The sequence below is a fragment of the Tupaia chinensis genome, unplaced genomic scaffold (genome assembly GCF_000334495.1).
Source record: "Tupaia chinensis unplaced genomic scaffold, TupChi_1.0 Scaffold139218_1, whole genome shotgun sequence".
NCBI classification, from domain to species: domain Eukaryota; kingdom Metazoa; phylum Chordata; class Mammalia; order Scandentia; family Tupaiidae; genus Tupaia; species Tupaia belangeri.
In genome coordinates, this window is record NW_006199107.1 from 529,545 (window position 1) to 547,067 (window position 17,523).

Sequence of the window (17,523 nt, forward strand, 5' to 3'; positions counted from 1 at the left end):
CTAGTCTGCTTTTAATACTTTCAAGGGAGATTTTGACTTCTTGTATTATAGACTTCCTCTCTAGCAGTTCTGTTTGAGTCTTTTGTAAAGTGTGTAATTCCTCCTTTAGATCTTGCAAGAATTTCCTCATCTCCTGGAACTCATCAACTTCTTTCTCCTTTCTCTTTAGCAGTTCATTATCTCTCTTCTCATCTCTGTTAGCTTCGACATTATGAATGCTCTAAATTCCTCCTCAGACATTTCCATGATTTTCACCGAACTGCTTGTGGATGAAGAAGAGTTATTCTTTTCCCTTGGCTGTTGGAGGAGAGGTATTTTCTTGTTTTCCCATATTTCTCATGATCCGGTGGTGATTTCTTGTCATCTGATGGATGGTGTGTTTCTTTCAAATCCTTGAAATTCACCCTGAATGTTCAGGAGCAAGCAGACAGAGGTGATCTAGAATCTCTTTGCCATTCTGTTGTGATCGCGCTAGCTCGTTTGTTGGAGGCTGAATTATCAGTAGAAAATCTTCATTCCCTGAAAAATCTAGTTCGCTAGAGCCATGTGGAACCTTCTGAAGGCCCGGTTTCTTCTCGAGACAGAAAGTCTTAAATACATTTCAGAAACAATCAATACAACTTCATAGCCACGTGTAAGACTTTTGAAAAACCCTCACAGACACCGTGTCTGGCAGAGCACAGTCAGCACAGCGGCAGCGACCACGCGGAAGAAACGGAGCGCCACAGGCGGAGCTTAGTCTTAATTTTATAATTTATACATGCATATATGAATTTCTTTTTAAAGAAATTATTCATTTAATTTAATTGTGTTTACTATTATTATTATTTTAAATTTCCTATGTGGCATGTGTGCTCACCAAAGAGAGAGAGAGCAAGATTAAGAAAGCAAGCCACCAGGTCTGGGACTTGAACTACAGTTAGCCATGTAGGAGTCTAGTGCCTTAAACAGCATGCCACCTGCTAGTCTCTATTTTCATTATTTAGCAAACTCATCAAATAATTTAAAAATTATCATCTTTCTCCTATGCTTAAAATCCCCAATAATACCTTTGAGGTCAGTGCTATTGTCAGTTGTTATGTGTCTTTTCAGATCTTTCAGGCTTCTTCCTTTATATGTACATACATGTCTGCATACACATAAACATTTAGTTTTGCTCTTTTTTTTTTTAAAAAAAAGTAGATACCAGGACTAGCAGTTGGCGTAATGGCTATGTTGCTGGACTCCCATGTAGTTGAACGCGGGTCGAGTCTCAGACCCGGTCGCTTAAACTCACGCTGGGCACGTGTGCGTGTGGGCCCAAGATCCTGAGAAGAGAATGAAGGAGAAGAGATTGTGGTGTGGCCATCCCCCCTGGGGGGTGATTTCTCGCTTTCTGTCTCTCTGTCTCTCTCTGTCTTTCTGGCGAGCGCACGGGCCCTATAGCAAAAACCTCTCTCAAAAAAAAAAGTAGATACCATCTTACATGTGTTGTTTATGAGTGATCTTTTTGTTTTGTTTTGTTTTGTTTTAAATATCTTGAACTTGGATGGATATCAGTACATGTAGATAGGTCTATTTCTGTTTTTTTTCAGGTGTTCTAGGAGCCAGCAAGTGGCGTGGTGGTTATGGCACTGGACTCCCACATGTCAGCTGTAGTTCGAGTCCCAGATCTGGTGGCCTGCTTTTTCACTTTCCCTCTCTCTCTCTTTGTCTTTCTCTCTCTCTCCATGAATTAAAAAGAAATAATAATAATAAATTAAGTAAATAATTCTTAAAAATACTCTATAATATTTTATAGAAGGGATGTATGATAGTTTCCATGGCCATTAGTTCTTTTCTAGTGTTTTGCTATTGCAAATGATACTTCTGTGAACCACCTGACCATGCCTTCTTAAGCTCATGTGTGACCTTTTCCCACATACATACCGGAATTTCCAGGTCAAGCATTTAAATAAAAATTTTTAAAATCGCCAGAGGGCATGTGCATTTGCCAGAGAGAGACAGGGACAGAGAGAGAGAAAGCGTTCCCCCATGGGTGTGGCCACACTGCAATCCTTTCTCCTCATTTCTCCATCCTGGCAGGGCTTTGGGCTGCACGCACACATGCCCAGAATGTTTTTCAAGTCACCAGGGCTGGGTTTCAAACCAAAGTCAGCTAAGTGGCATCTGGTTCCCTTACCCACTAGGCCATGAGGCTGGCTTGCACCTTAATAAGGATAATAACTAGCATTTTAAAATTAAAATAGTAATTGACATATAGTAATTGTACTCACTAGTGCAATACATAAATAGATTTTTCAATCCATGAGCAGCTAGCATTTACTGACCTCTTGCTGCATTCTAGACCCTTTTAAACTCCTTACATATATTTTCTCACTTAATTCTTGCAAATGTCTACCATGATACTTACTCTCATTTTGCATATAAGGAAACTAAAGAAAACAGAAGCTACTCACAGTCACAACTAAGTAAGTGATAAATCTCTGTGAGTTTAATTATGGAGACTCTGGTCTTAATTTCTTCACTACGTTAGCTCAATGATCTCTTTTTCCATCATCATGGGGGAAAACTGTACTACTAAGTATTTCTCTTTTATATCCTCTATGACAAAAAGAAGGCTGTTCATAGTACTTTTTTAGTTGTTTCAGATGTCAGAATATGTTCTGTGCTCCAGCAGCTTAGAGATATCATTATCCAGAACCCTTTCCAAATTAAAAAGTTAATTATGAAACCAAGATTTATTAATGTGTTTTTAAAGTTGGATATCTAGCAAGGAGTAAAGAGAGGGAGGAGTTCATGTAGATTTTTCAGAAAGCTGGAATTTTTTTTTTTTAAGAGGTTTTATCTTAGCACATGTGTACTTGCTGGAGAGAGAGAGACAGTGAGAGGCAAAGTGAATAAATAGCCCCCAAGGGGATGGCCACTCTGTAATCCGTCCTCCTCTATTTTCCTTCCAAGATCTTGGGCATGCGTGCACACAAGCCTGGTGTGAATTTCAAAGCCATCAGGTTCAGGACTCAAACTATCGTTAGCTTTGTGGGAGTCCAATGATGTAACTACCCTGCCATCTTCTGGCCCCAGAAAGCTAAGTTTTAAGGATTTGGAAATATGGTAGTTTTGTACAAGAGTGAGTCAAGTTAGTAAGAAGGTATTTTGTTTAAGAAGTAGGAATTAGCAAGTGTAATGCAGTGGTGAAAAGAAAACAGACTAAGAGATTTTTCTAATCTACATGTCTGCACACAGGGTTATAAAATTATTGCAATTAGGCAAAACGATTTGGCCTAAGCGAAGGGAATCGGGTATGGCAAGCAGTGATCATTGGGTCACATATTACGTATGGTTTTTTGTTCCGCTTGGAAGAGCTCCTGGATGTAGCCTCTTGACAAAGTTTTACTTTATGAAGGATATATAGTAGGTCATCAGAAAAGTCAGGATGCATTTTTGCATGGAAAAATACGTCCTGAATTTTCTGACAGCCCAATAGAAAAGTTTCAGTGTAATAAATTGGAAAACAGCACTTTATAATCTTCCTATGAAAGTGTTAACATTCAGAATATTATTTGTTTGACATTTTACTTAATCACTCAAGCAGAGAACTGAACTTTCTCTTTCCCAAAGATAACCACTCAGTCAGGAAAGGTCATTAACTAGGGGAAGAGATGACACACAGAGAGATTGTATTTAGTGCTGCTGCTTGTCACATTTTCTCATAAAAACCTATTTTAAAATATGACTTTGCAAAAATCAATGAAGTGCATAGAAAGATAGAAGACTGAAAGCAAATGAAATCACAAATTGAAACATGCTATTTCTATGACATTCAAAGAGAAGATCAATGTTAACATGGGTATTTTATATCTATAAGTTTTCAGAGAGTATTTCTGAAAATTTAGAAGACTTTGAAAGATGACAATTTAAAACTAAGGTCCTTAAAATACATCTCGAAATCTACTGTGTTTTTTTTCTTATTGTTTGTGTGTATGTGACTCAAGTGGCAACCACTTCATATCTCTGCAAAGCTCATAATAAAATAAAATTTTTATTTTTATAACTTTATTAAGATTTATTTTAATTATTATGCTATGATGAATATAAATAGCTACCTATTCCAAGCCCCTTTTCTCAGTCAACACTGACAGAATTGTTTTATTGTAAGATACTATTTGCTGTAAGACATGATTTGCAAACATACCTTGTCCATACAACCATTATCTGTTTTGTTTCCCTTCTATTAAAACAAGAGGTTAAATTAAAATAGCGTATAACATAGGTGGTGGTGACCTATCAGTTTGCTTTGTGCATAGGAAGTCCTTGTAGACCTCATGTTAGGTACTTTTCCATTATTTTCCATGATGCTAAAATTGTATTATTTTTTTCTTGCAGTTTTTCTTTACATCTTTTGGTGCCAGGGATAGAAGTTACCTCAGTATCTTTAGATTGTGGCAGAACGTATTATTAGATAAGGTAAGTATTCATACAGGAGGCAGGTTCTTATTTTGACAAGAACTCCCTATTATGTACCTAAACAATATTCGTGGATTGAAGAGCACTTTTAATTTTTCTAAACTTAGTTTTGACTAGACTATCCAAATTCCCAGAAGAAACTTCAAGCAAAAGAAGATTCATAGTCACAAATTACATCATAATTATAATTCCCAAGGTAACCACCAAGAAAATAACTTGGAAATATAGTAAAAGGAATATAAAAGGATTTAAAATAATACACTAGAAAATATCTCTTTAGCACATAAGAAGGAAGTATTGGAGAAATAAAATTAGGACAAAAAATCTAAGATACATAGAAAATAGGTAGCAAAATGGCAGAAATTACATAGATCATTAAATGTAAGTGGATTAAACACTCCATCCAAAGGCAGTGATTTGCAGAATGAAAGAAATACTTGTTTCAACTGTATGCTGTATATAAAAGACAAAATAGATTCGAAGGCATAAATAATTTGGAAGTAAGATGAAGGAAAATACAAACTCTGATAAAAAAAAACAGAAGTAACTAGAGTAATATTAGACACGAAGTTTAAGACAAAAATGAATGGAAAAAGGGAGAGTATTTTATAATTAAGCATGTATTGATCTGGACTTCATAACAATCATAAACATGAATGCATCTAATAGTAGAGTCCTAAAATGTGTGAAGCAAAAACTGACAGAATTGAAGGGAGAAATAGATAATTCAACAATAACTGCTGGAGATTTCTATGTCCTATACATAGATGGAAGATCAATGAGAAAACAGAAGACTAGAACAACACTATAAAGTAACCAGAGTTAAAAGACATTTATGGGACTCTCTACTCAACAACAGGAGAACATACATATCTTTCTCATGTGCACATGGAACATTCTGTAGAATAAACTGTATGCTAGGTCATAAAACAAACTTCAGTACACTTAAAAGAATTGAAATAATAGTATGTTCTCTGACCACAGTAGAATGAAATTAGAAATGACTAATGGAAGGACATTGATAAAAAACACACGGAAAAAGTGGAAATTAAACAGAACTTTCCAAAATAACCAATGGGTGGAGGACGGCAGGTGGCATGGTGGTTAAGGGTGCCAGACTCCCACATGGTCAACTGTGGTTCAAGTCGCAAACCTGATCGCTTGCTCTCTCCCTTTCTCTCTCTCCCTGCCCCCATCTAGTCAAATTAAAATAAATAAATGAATAAAGTTAAATCAAATATTTTTTAAAAAAATAATGAATGGTTAAAAGAAGAAATCACAACGGAAATTAGAAAATACTTTGAGTTAAATGAAAAAAGAAAAAAAAACCCTAAAACTTATAGGATATAGCCAAAGTAGTATTTAGAGGAAATTTATAACCATAAATATATATGTGAAAAAAAGAAGGGTGAGGCCGGCCAGGTGATGTGGTGCGTAAGTGTTGTATCCCACACAGCCAGGTATGCAGTTTGAGTCCTCGACCCAGCTGCTTGGAAAACACAGTGGGCATCTGTGCATGTGTGCCCAATCCCAGAGGAGAATGGTGTGGTGTGGTTACCCCCTGAGGGGATGCTTTTTCACCTTCTCTCTCTATCTATCTCTGTCTCTCTGGCAGGCATCTGAACCCACCCTATCATATTAAAAATAAAATAAAATGCTGGGTTGTCATAAAAGTCATGATGTATTTTTCTATGCAAAAATACATTATGACCTTTCCAACAACCCAATAAATAAATGAAAAAAAAAAGCATATCAATAACTGAACTTTGCAATGTTCGAAATTTAGAATGGAAAGCAAACTAAATTCAAAATAATCAGAAGTAGGGACAGAATAAAGATTAGAGCAGAAATGAATGAAATAGAGAATAGAAAAAGACAATAGAACTAAAAGGTTTTTTTTTTAAAGACATTTTTGCCATAGGTCACATGCACTCTCACTAGAGAGAGACGGCTGGAGAGAGACGGTGACAAAGAGAGGGAAAGTGAGAAATCACCCCCCACGGGGTGGCCGCACTGCAATCCCTTCTCCACTATTCTCCTCCTTGGATCTTGGGTATGCACGCACACATGCCCAACATGATTTTCAAGCCAAGCCTGAGACTTGAACTGTGGTTGGCCATGTGGGAATTCAGTGACATAACCACTATGCCACCTAAAAGTTTTTTATTATTTATTTTTTGGGAAAAAAAACAACAAAATTGAAATAACTTTCGATTGACCAAGAAAAAAAAGACAAAAATTTAATTCTTGAAAGAACAGCCTACCAAATTAAAAATTAAACAAATTTTTTAAACGAATTATTTATTTTATTTTATCTGTCATTATTTTTAAATCTTTACCAGAGAAAGAGAGAGAGAATGCAAGTGAGAAAGTAAGCCACCAGGTCCAGGCCTCGAATCACGGTTGGCTATGTGGGAGTCAGCGTCTTAACCACCATGCCACCTGCTGGCCCCTAATTAAATAATTTTATAAAATTATTATTAAATTTGGGAGTGAAAATGGGGATATTACTACTGACCTTATAAACATAAAAAGATTATAAGGGATTGTTATTAACAATTATATGACAACAAATTAGTTATCCTAAATGAAATACCTATAAAGTTACAAACTACCTAACTAACTCATATAGAAACTCTGAATAGATCTACCTCAAAAAAAGAAACTGGATAACTAATCAAAAATCTACCTAGAGGGCCAGCACATGGTGTGGTGGTTAGGGCGCTGGACTCCCAAGTGACCGACTATGGTTCAATCCTGGACCTGGCAGCTTTCTCTCTCTCTCTCTCTCTCTCTGATGAGCACATGTACCCCACAGTGAGTTAAAAAAATAATAATAGTAATAAATTAAATACATAATTCTTTTAAAAAAAAAGATATACTTACAAAAAAGAAAAGCCCAAATAGCTTGATTAGTGAACTCTACCAAATGTTTACAGTAGGATTAACACCTGTCCTTCACACAGTACTCCAAAAACAGAAGAGAAGGGAATACTTCTTTTTTAAAAATAATTATTTTATTGAACTATATTTATTTATTTTAATTTGACCAGAGAGGGACAGAGGGAGAGAGAGAGGGGGAAAGTGAGAAAGTAAGCTGCCAGGTTCGAGACTCAGACCATGGTCGGCCATGTGGGAGTCCAGCACTTGTAACCACCACTCCACCTGCCAGCCCCAAGAAGGGAATACTTCTCAGCCTACTCTAAGTTCATTATTATCTTGATACCAAAAACCAGACAAAGAACGTTACAAGAAAACTACAGACGAGTATTCTTTAGGAACATAGATGCAGAAGATCAACCAAATATTAGCAAACCAATCTGGTAAAACATAATAGAAGGTTATATGCCATTACTGAGTGGGATTTATACACATTGAACTCAAAAGATGCAGGAGAGCAGAGTGGTGGTTTCCGGAGGTGGGAACAGGGCGAGGGCTCTGGAGAAATCAGAAGATGTTGCTTAAAGGGTTCAAAGTTCCAGTTGTGCAAGATGGTTGAGTTCTGGAGAGCTAATGTACAGCATGGCAGCTATTGTTAATAATACCATATTGTGGGACCAGCAGTTAGCATAATGGCTGTATCGCTAGATTCTCATTTGGTCAACCACGGTTCAAGTCCCAGACCCAGTGGCTTAAACTCACGCCAGTTGTGTGTGTGTGTGTGTGTGTGTGTGTGTGTGTGTGTGTGCCCAAGATCCCGAGAGAAGAAGAGGGGAGAAGGAATTGCGGCGTAGCCATCTTCCCTGGGGGGTGATTTCTCGCTTTCTGTCTCTCTGTCTCTCTCTTGTCTTTCTGGCGAGCGCACGCGCCCTATAGCAAAAATCTCTTAAAAATAATAATACCAGAGACCAGCAGTTAGCGTAATGGCTATGTCACTGGACTCCCATATAGTCGACCTCTGTTCACGTCCTGGACCCGGTGGCTTAAAACTCACGCCGGGCGCGTGTGCGTGTGTGCCCAAGATCCCTAGAGGAGAACAGAGGAGAAGGGATTGCGGTGTGACCATCCCCCCCTGGGGGGTGATTTCTCGCTTTCTGTCTCTCTGTCTGTCTCTGTCTGTCTGGCAAGCGCATGCACCCTATAGCAAAAACCTCCCCCAAAAAAGAAAAATAATAATAATACCGTATTGTATATTTGAAATTTGCTAAGTGAATAGACCCTAAGTGTTCTTACTGTGAAGAATTAAAAAAGGAAGAAATCACTAGCTATGTGAAATGATGACCATGTTAATTAGCTTGATCATGGTGATCATTTCATAATGTATATATACATAAAACATCAAGTTGTATAACTTAAATATATATAATTGTGATTTGCTAATTATATCTCAATAAACCCGAAAATTAAAAACAAAAATGTCGAGGACGCAGAGAACTGGAGCCGTCAGGTGCATTGCTGGTGGGAGGTAGAATGGTACAGCCACTTTGAAAACTAGCCTGACAGTTCCTCAGAATGGTTAATGTAGAGTTACCACATGACTCAGTTATTCTACTCCAGGTATATATGTAAGAGAATTAAAAGCGTGTTTATGCAGGAACTTGTACCCAAATGTTCAGAGAAGCATTATCGATAACAGCCAAAAAGTGGAAACAATCCAGATGTCCCTCCCTCCTCCTCCCCTCCACTCCCCTCCCTTCTCCTCCCCTCCACTCCCCTCCCTTCTCCTCCCCTCCACTCCCCTCCCTTCTCCTCCTCTCCTCCCTCCTCCCTCTCCTCCTCTCCACTTCCCTCCCTTCTCCTCCCCTCCACTCCATTCTCTTCTCCTCCTCTCCACTCCCCTCCCTTCTCCTCCCCTCCACTCCACTCCCTTCTCCTCCCCTCCACTCCACTCCCTTCTCCTCCCCTCCTCTGTTCCTTTTGCAGCAACATTTATTCCTTCTTTTTAACAAGGAGCTAGAAACTGCTGTTGTAGCCTATAGTTGGTTACACTGGGTCTGAATCTCTTCCCAAGAAGCATTCATCTGTCTTCTTCTGAGTAAGTTAGGAGACATCTTTCCAAAATCAAATGCCTCCTGGGAAGTGGTTAAGTTCAGGTTTAAATGACTTCTGCACTTAATGAAAAAGAGCTCTCTAAAGTGGGAGGAAGGGCATTCCAGGAACTTTGGAGGCTGCGATAGCTGTGAAACACTGCATCTGCTGTCTGGGAGTAAACTATAACCCTCTTTGAAAAAGTCTGGTGTCATTTGTGTCCTTGATGTGTACACGCTGGGCATTGCCGTTTTCACAGGAGCTGTGCCTTGTGACTCTTTGTACCATTTGGTTATCATTAATACTGACCTTACCTGCAATTCTGTCCCAAGCGAACACTATACTCTCATTTTAATAAGCAGAGTGATGGCCATTTTTGCTCTGTAATATGAATAAATCAACATATATTATATGTTAAATACCATAAAGAACTTAAAAGTTGAAGGCAAGATCTCAGTTTTAAAACTTGTGTTAATCGAGGAACCAGCAGTTAGCGTAATGGCTATGTCGCTGGACTCCCACATAGTCGACCGCGGTTCGTGTCCCAGACCCGGTGGCTTAAAACTCACGCCGGGCGCGTGTACGTGCGTGCCCAAGATCCCGAGAGGAGAACGGAGGAGAAGGGATTGTGGCATGACCGTCCCCCCTGGGGGGTGATTTCTCGCTTTCTGTCTCTATGCCTCTCTCTGTCTGGCGAGCGCACGTGCCCTATAGCAAAAAACCTCTCCAAAAAAACAAAACAAAACAAAACTTGTGTTAATCGGAATTTTAAATACTATAGAATTCTCTCAGAAAAAGAACTGGAAAAAAACAATCTACCTTTCACATGGTCTCCTAGTGATCTTTGGAGAGCAATGCTATTGTTTTTTTAATATATTAATATCTATAACAATAACAACAACTCCTATTTATTAAGTATTAGGTGTCAGGCATGATGCTAGGCGCTTGATATATTCTTGGTATTGTCTGTAATTTTCATAAGCCTCAGTTGCCTTCTAGTTTAAAAAAATTTTTTTTAAAGTTTTGTTATAGGACATATGCTCTTGCTGGAGAGGGAAAATGAGAAATCACCCCTGAGGGGGTGCAGTCCCTTCTCCTCCATTCTTCCCTTGGGATTTTGGGCACACACGCACCTGTACCCTTCTTGTTTTCAAGCTGCCAGTTCCCATACTCGAACTACATAGTTGGCCATGTGGGATCCAGCTGCCTTAACCTGCATGCCACCTGCTGACCCTGTCTTGTATAATATTCTTTTTTTAAAAAAAGAATTATTTTATTTTGCTTTATTTATTTTAATTTTACCAGAGAGGGGGAGTGAGAAAGAGAGAGAGCGAGAAAGAGAGAAAGCAAGTCGCCAGGTCTGGGACTCAAGCTGCAGTTGGCCATGTGGGAGTCCAGCACCCTTAATCACCATGCCACCTATCAACCCCTCTTGTGGAATTTTCTAAAAAAGTAAAGAAAAATCCATAAGATAGAAAATGTCCATATATCTTACTAAAAAACTTAAAAATAATTTAAATAATACATTTTATGTATGTTCAGAGTATTTTTATAGAATTGAAGTTCGGAACATTATATTCATATTTACTCGTAATTAGGGAATCAGAGAGTGAGAGTAAATATGTTACTTCTGCTTGTTTTTTACATGAGAAACTCTTAAAACAAAGCAAATTAATCTAGGAAAAAAAGATGATTTGATTAAAGTAAATACTACAAAATCATTGTAAAATCTTGTGTGGATATATGTACATTTTATTTCTTCAGTAAAATAAATCCACTAAAGGGGGAAAGAGAGCCAGATCTGCTGCCTTTGAAAAAGAATGTTTTGAAAGAACCTTTTTTTTTTCCCCATGCATAAGACTCCTTTGACACATTGCTTCAGAAAGGACAGTGTATTTCTAGCATTTGGCTTCCTGTAACACAAGCCCTCCGTGTTTAGGCATGTGTTTAAGCTGTCAGCGCAATCATTGTGAAGCAGTTTATAGCACTTTGGCTTAGCTCACAACCTTTGAGCCTAGCACCCTTTTTCTACACAGCACATGGACTATCTGGGATCTGTGAGACCAGAGGACGGTGGCAACACCATTCTTCGATAAAAAAGGATGGATGTTTTCTTGCATTTTTACTTTGTTTTTTTTTTTTTTTTTGTCATTTAGATTTTTGCCACAGGACGCATGCACTCAGTAGGAAGAGACAAAGCAAGACAGAGAGAGAGGGGAAGTGAGAAGTCGCCTCCCAGGGAGGATGGCCATGCCACAGTCCCTTCTCCATTCTCCTCTCAGGATTTGGGTCACATGTCCACATGTACCTAACGTATTTTTGAAGCCACCAGGCCCAGGACTTGAACAGTGGAGTTGGCATGTGAGATCCAGCAACTTAACCCCCACATCACCTGCTGGCCCTCTCAGTTTTTTATAAAGAACTGTGACACCCTGGCTGACAGTCCCTACGCCTTTCCTTACCATCCCACTCAGCACCTTGGCTTAGTTTAAGCTGTCTCATCCATGTTCTATATCAAAACTAAACAGTCTTGCCTCCTGTTTCTGTGTGGTTTTCATGAACACTAGGAATAATTTTTCTTTTAAAATAATTTTTAATTAAAAAAATTTTTTTTCCTTTTTGTTAGATAGAGTCTTGCTATGTTGTGACCCTCCTTCAGACTCTGTCTCCCAAGAAGCAGAGACTGCCAGGGCATGGGACCTCATCTGGCTGTTTAGAGTGGGCCAGGAATTGAACTAAAGCCTCCCATGTGGCTTTATTAGCCAGTGTGTGCTACCACAGCTGGGCTGGCTTTACAGTTTTAAATGGGGTAAAAAAAATCAGAAGAGAGGCCAGCAGGTGGTGTGATGGTTAAAGCACTGGACTCCCACATGGCCACCTGTGGTTCGAGTCCCAGACCCGATGGCTTGAAAATCACTCCAGGTGCATGTGTTCGTGTGCCCAAAATTCCAAGAGGAGAATGAGAGAAGGGGTTGGGTGTGGCCGTCCCCCCAGAAGGTAATTTCTCACTTTCCCTGTTGCTGGCTCTCTCTCTGGCAAGCACGTGCACCCTATGGCAAAAACCTTAAAAGAAGAAGATGAAAATTTCATGACACATGGCAGTTATATGAAATCTGAATTTCAGTGTTGATAAATGAAGTTTTATTGGCCCACAGCCATGCTCATATGTTTACTTATTGTCTATGGCTGCTTTTGCTCTATGACAGCAGAGCTGAGTAGTTGTGACAGACCATATGGCCACATAGCCTAAAATATTTACTAAATGGTCCTTTTCAGAAATAGTTTGTTAAACCTTCTACAGCCGAAGTTATTATTTTTTTAAAAAAGAATGCCTGCTTATATTAGTTTTGTGCTTAATATTCACTGTTCTTGGAATAGAAATCTAAAATTTAATAAAGAGACTGCATAATCTGGCCCCAGTTTACCTTCCCAGCCACATCTGCATATACCATCCTGTTCCTAAATATTTTGCATTTTTTTCCTGCACTAGTTGCTGAAACATGTTATTTGTGCCTGAAAGTTGTGATCCTGTTATTTCCACTCCTAGTTCTGAAATTCATAATTAAACCCGAAGGTTAGATCTACTTTTTCATCTTTCTATAGTTTCTTGTCCTCCTCCTTCATAACATTGCAATTACAGTTGTTTGCTGCATTTGTATTCTCTTTGCTGGACTGTAAACACCTTAAGGCCAGGTCCGTGTCTGTCTTGTTCACTATCGTGTGTCCATTACCAGCTCAGTGTTTACCAGTGGCTGGCCTGGTGTACATCTCGGTTTACCCAGGACAGTCCGGGACTGTCTGGGTTTCAGTCTCTGTCAATGCAACTACAAATAGCGCTCCCTTACTCTCAAAAGTGTGCCATTTTGGATAAGAAATTATTACCACATGTAGCAGATCTCAATAAATGCTTTTTTATTTTTTAATAATTATTTACTTAATTTTACTTATTCATTCATTTATTTTAATTTGACCAGAGAGAGATAGAGAGACAGAGAGAGCGTGAGAAAGCAAGCCACCAGGGTACAGGACTTGAACTGTGGTCGGCCATGTGGGAGTGTGCAGCGCCTTAACCATCCCTCCATCTGCTGGTCCCCAATAAGTGCTTTCTGAATGACTGGATTTAGGAGAATTTCAATAATTTAAAGTTCCAATAATCCAAGTCTTGAATTAACCAGATATTTTAAATTTTTTGCTCAAAGAAAAGGCCAAGGATAGGGAGAAAACACAAAGAGCAATTTAATTTTGAAAACAACATTCAGGGTTGGGAACCAGCAGTTAGCGTAATGGCTATGTCGCTGGACTCCCACGTAGTCGACTGCGGTTCGTGTCCCGGACCCGGTGGCTTAAAACTCACGCCGGGCGCGTGTGCGTGCATGCCCAAGATCCCGAGAGGAGAATGGAGGAGAAGGGATTGCGGCGTGACCATCCCCCTGGGGGGTGATTTCTCACTTTCTGTCTCTATGTCTCTCTCTCTCTGTCTGGCAAGCGCACGCACCCTACAGTGAAAATCTCTCAAAACAAACAAACAAACAAACAAAAAAACAACATTCAGGGTTGACCCTAAGTTCAACGTATATTTAACTCAATTTCCTTAATCTATATAGTGAGAACAAATGATTATCTTAAAACACTCAGGACTCCTCAATTGCCACCAAAAATATTATTTTTCTTTCTTTCTTTCTTTTTGCACCATAGAGTGTGTGTGCTTGCGAGAGTCGGAGAGAGACAGTGAGAAAGAAAATGAGAAATGACACCCCAGGGAAGATGGCCATGCCACGATCTCTTCTCTTCCATTCACCTTGTGATCTCTTCAGTTCCCCTCCTTTTGAGATTTTGGACATACACGCATATGCGCTTAGCATGTTTCTTAAGGTGATGAGTCCGGGACTCAAACTGTGAGGTTGGCCATGTGGGATCCAGCTCCCTTAACCACCACACCACTGGATGGCCTGAAATGTTATTCTCTATAGACATGAATTACTAAGAAAATGGGGTGTGTATGTTTACGGCTATCAGCAGTAACAAGATTTAAAATTTTTATAGATTTTCTTTTAAATCTCAGCCCTTTCATATTGCTATTGATATGACCATATCCTTGGATTTAAGATCGATAGGCAGGGATGTGTGCAGAATCAAAATTTCATTTGTGTCTGTTTTTCTCAGAGAGGTAATAGTGGTCTTTCTTGCCAGTATATGAGGCTGTAAGGAAAGTAGCTCTTCTAGGAAACATAAGTCTATGTTCTGAGAGTGAACATTTAATCTAGGGCCTAATAGAGCAGAATTCTGCATGCGTTTCTAATTTTAAGGCTTCACAAGACAGACTAACTCTTCCTTCTCCCCACAGGCAGGAGGAAGCATGTGTTAGATTTAGGGGCGAGGTGCTGAGAGATGCTTTTGAAAGGTACCCCACCCTCTCCAGTACATTCCACTCCAGCTTCTGTCTAGGGAATCACTAAGAAGGATGACAGAAGGGTATTCTATTCCTCAGGCGTGTTGGGGGGAGAAAGAAAGGTTTAAAACAATTGGTTGCATGCACTAGTATATATAAAGAAATAATGTATGAATCTGCAGGGGGCTTGGTCAGACTTAGGCCTTGATACTTAGGACCTAGGACAGGAAAGTAGAAACACAGAGGCAGACTCTGAGCAGTAGAGGGGCATGCAGAGATGAGTCATCGGGTCCACTTAGGCTATAGTAAACTGTCCCTTAAAGCTGTTTACCTTTGCTCTAATTTCATGTTTATCTGCAATGTTTTGATTACTAATCTCCTTCCACGATATTCAGATACCCTGGCTTATAGAATGAAAGATTACTGATCCCTAGAAAGAATACTCCCCAGTATGCATCAGTGTATTTTCAGGGGAGTGACTATATATAAATTCTTAAAAGACTTATTTATTTTACTTACTATTATTATTTTTTAACTTGCTATAGTCATCAGAGGGAGATGGGATGGAGGGCGGGGGGCAGGGAGTGAGAAAGCAAGCCACCAGGTCCAGGATATGAACCACAGTCAGCCGTGTGGGAATCCAGCGCCTTAGCCACCACGCCACCTGCTGGCCCCTATAGATGGTTTTTGAGTGTGGTTTCCGTCTGCCTCTCAGCCCAACTCTGAGATGTGGGCAGTGCTGAGGGTGCTCTCCAGGTAGTCGGTTTACACAGTTATGTCATCTCTGAGACCTGGGAGGGTGCCACCCTGCCTGCTCCCAGAGACCACTCGGCTGTACCAGTCCCCTTGTTCCTGATGCTGCCAGTGGTCATCCCTTGGACTTACATGAAATTCTAGTTTTCCAGTGCTGTAGATCTAATAAACGCAACATTCAAACAAAAGATAAATGTGAAACTGGGAACTTCTTTAGCCCGGCAATGCAGGGAAGGATTTGTATTCCTATATTATCCCCTCTTTTTTTCTCTTTCTGGTTGGCAGTTCCCCTTTGCTTGTTCCCCTTGGTCAGTAAACAGTACCACTTCCCACCCAGTCACCCAAGCCAGAAACGTGGACGTGTCCTTGTTTCTCACCCCTTTGCCTACCATGGCTGGTCACCAACGTGCTCTTCAAATCTAGCTTGAGCCATCACAATAGTATTCTATTTTAACTATCTCTTTGAACACCCTAGCTGTCCTTGAGGTTGTTGCTAAGTACAGTAGCATTAGTTTCATTTAAAAAAATTTTTTTTTCATAGGACGTGTGCACTCACTAGAGAGTGACAGAGAGAGACAGAGACAGAGAGAGGGAAAGTGAGAAATCATCCCCTGGGGGGACGGCCACGTTGCAATCCCTTCTCCTCCATTCTCCTCCTGGGATTTTGGGTGGGCATGTATGCACGCACAGGCACACGGTATAATCTTTAAACCCCAAGGTCCAGGACCTGAACTGCCTCTGCCATGTGGAAGTCCAGTGCCTTAACCACTATGCCAGTAGCAGTAGTTTTAAAAGTGTCTTTTAAAAACACAATTCTGAACTTGTCACTTTTTTTTTTTGTGGAAAAATAAAGTTGCTATTTTATATGTCGACTACATAAAGTTTATATATGTGTGTATTTTTTTTTTTCTAGAGAGGTTTTCGCTGTAGAGTTTGTGCACTCACTGGAGAGACAGAGAGACAGAAAGTGAGGAATCAACCCTCAGGCGGATTGTCATACTGCAATCCCTTCTCCTCCATTCTCCTCTCAGGATTTTGGGCATGCACACACACACATGCCCAGCATGAGTTTTTTTTTTTTCTTTTTTAATTTTAATTTTTAATTAATTAATTTACATTCATTCACTGAGCATTGTCACAGCATATAAAATGTGATTTCCCATCCAGAATATACTGTACAGTGGCTTAATCATACATGTTATCATTGATAATTTTCCACTTCTAGTCTCATATATATATTTCCCCCCCTATTTTTCACTCTGCCATTTCTCACCCTTCTCCCACACTAACTATGGTGCCTGCAGTTGACCTGCTATTTCTCACCCTCCTCCCACACCCCCCTTCTGGTGTCTACAGTTGTTTTTTATCCCCCTCCCCCCACATTTTATTGATTCATAAGATTTCTTAAATAATCTAACTACTTTCAATAGCAAGTGCAGTTGACATATACCTATCTGTGAATACATGTCTGACTTTAGGTGTGAAACTCTGAGTAGAATGAATATACTATAAAGTAGCACCTAGTTGAGGCTATATAGCTTACTAAGGTCATTAAATAGGTATTTTTAAATACATTTTTTAATTTCAAGAAAAGCAGTTTTTAGCTTTAATAAATCAAAGAAATTTTAAGTAACTTTGCTTAAAACTTAAAGCCAGGAAACAGGTTAGGATTCTGTTCAAATAGTAGGTATATGAACCTATTGACAGCTTAAGAAAGGACAAAAATCCTTAAAACTGGGGAACCAGCAGTTAGCGTAATGGCTATGTCGCTGGACTCCCATGTAGTCGACCGCGGTTCGTGTCCCGGACCTGGTGGCTTAAAACTCATGCCGGGCGCGTGTGCGTGCATGCCCAAGATCCCGAGAGGAGAATGGAGGAGAAGGGATCCTGGGGGGATCCCTGGGGGGTGATTTCTCGCTTTCTGTCTCTATGTCTCTCTCTGTCTGTCTGGCGAGCGCACGCACCCT

At 39.7% G+C, this 17,523-nt stretch overlaps 1 protein-coding gene across 1 annotated transcript in view; it reads left to right on the forward strand.

The window, feature by feature from the left end:
* Positions 1-17,523, forward strand: part of GRAMD1C (GRAM domain containing 1C) — a 116,399-nt gene that overhangs the window by 54,435 nt on the left and 44,441 nt on the right. Inside the window, exon 6 of the mRNA XM_006161821.3 lies at positions 4,366-4,446. Within this exon, the coding sequence (XP_006161883.1) occupies positions 4,366-4,446 (81 nt within the window). The remainder of the gene's footprint in view (positions 1-4,365; positions 4,447-17,523) is intronic.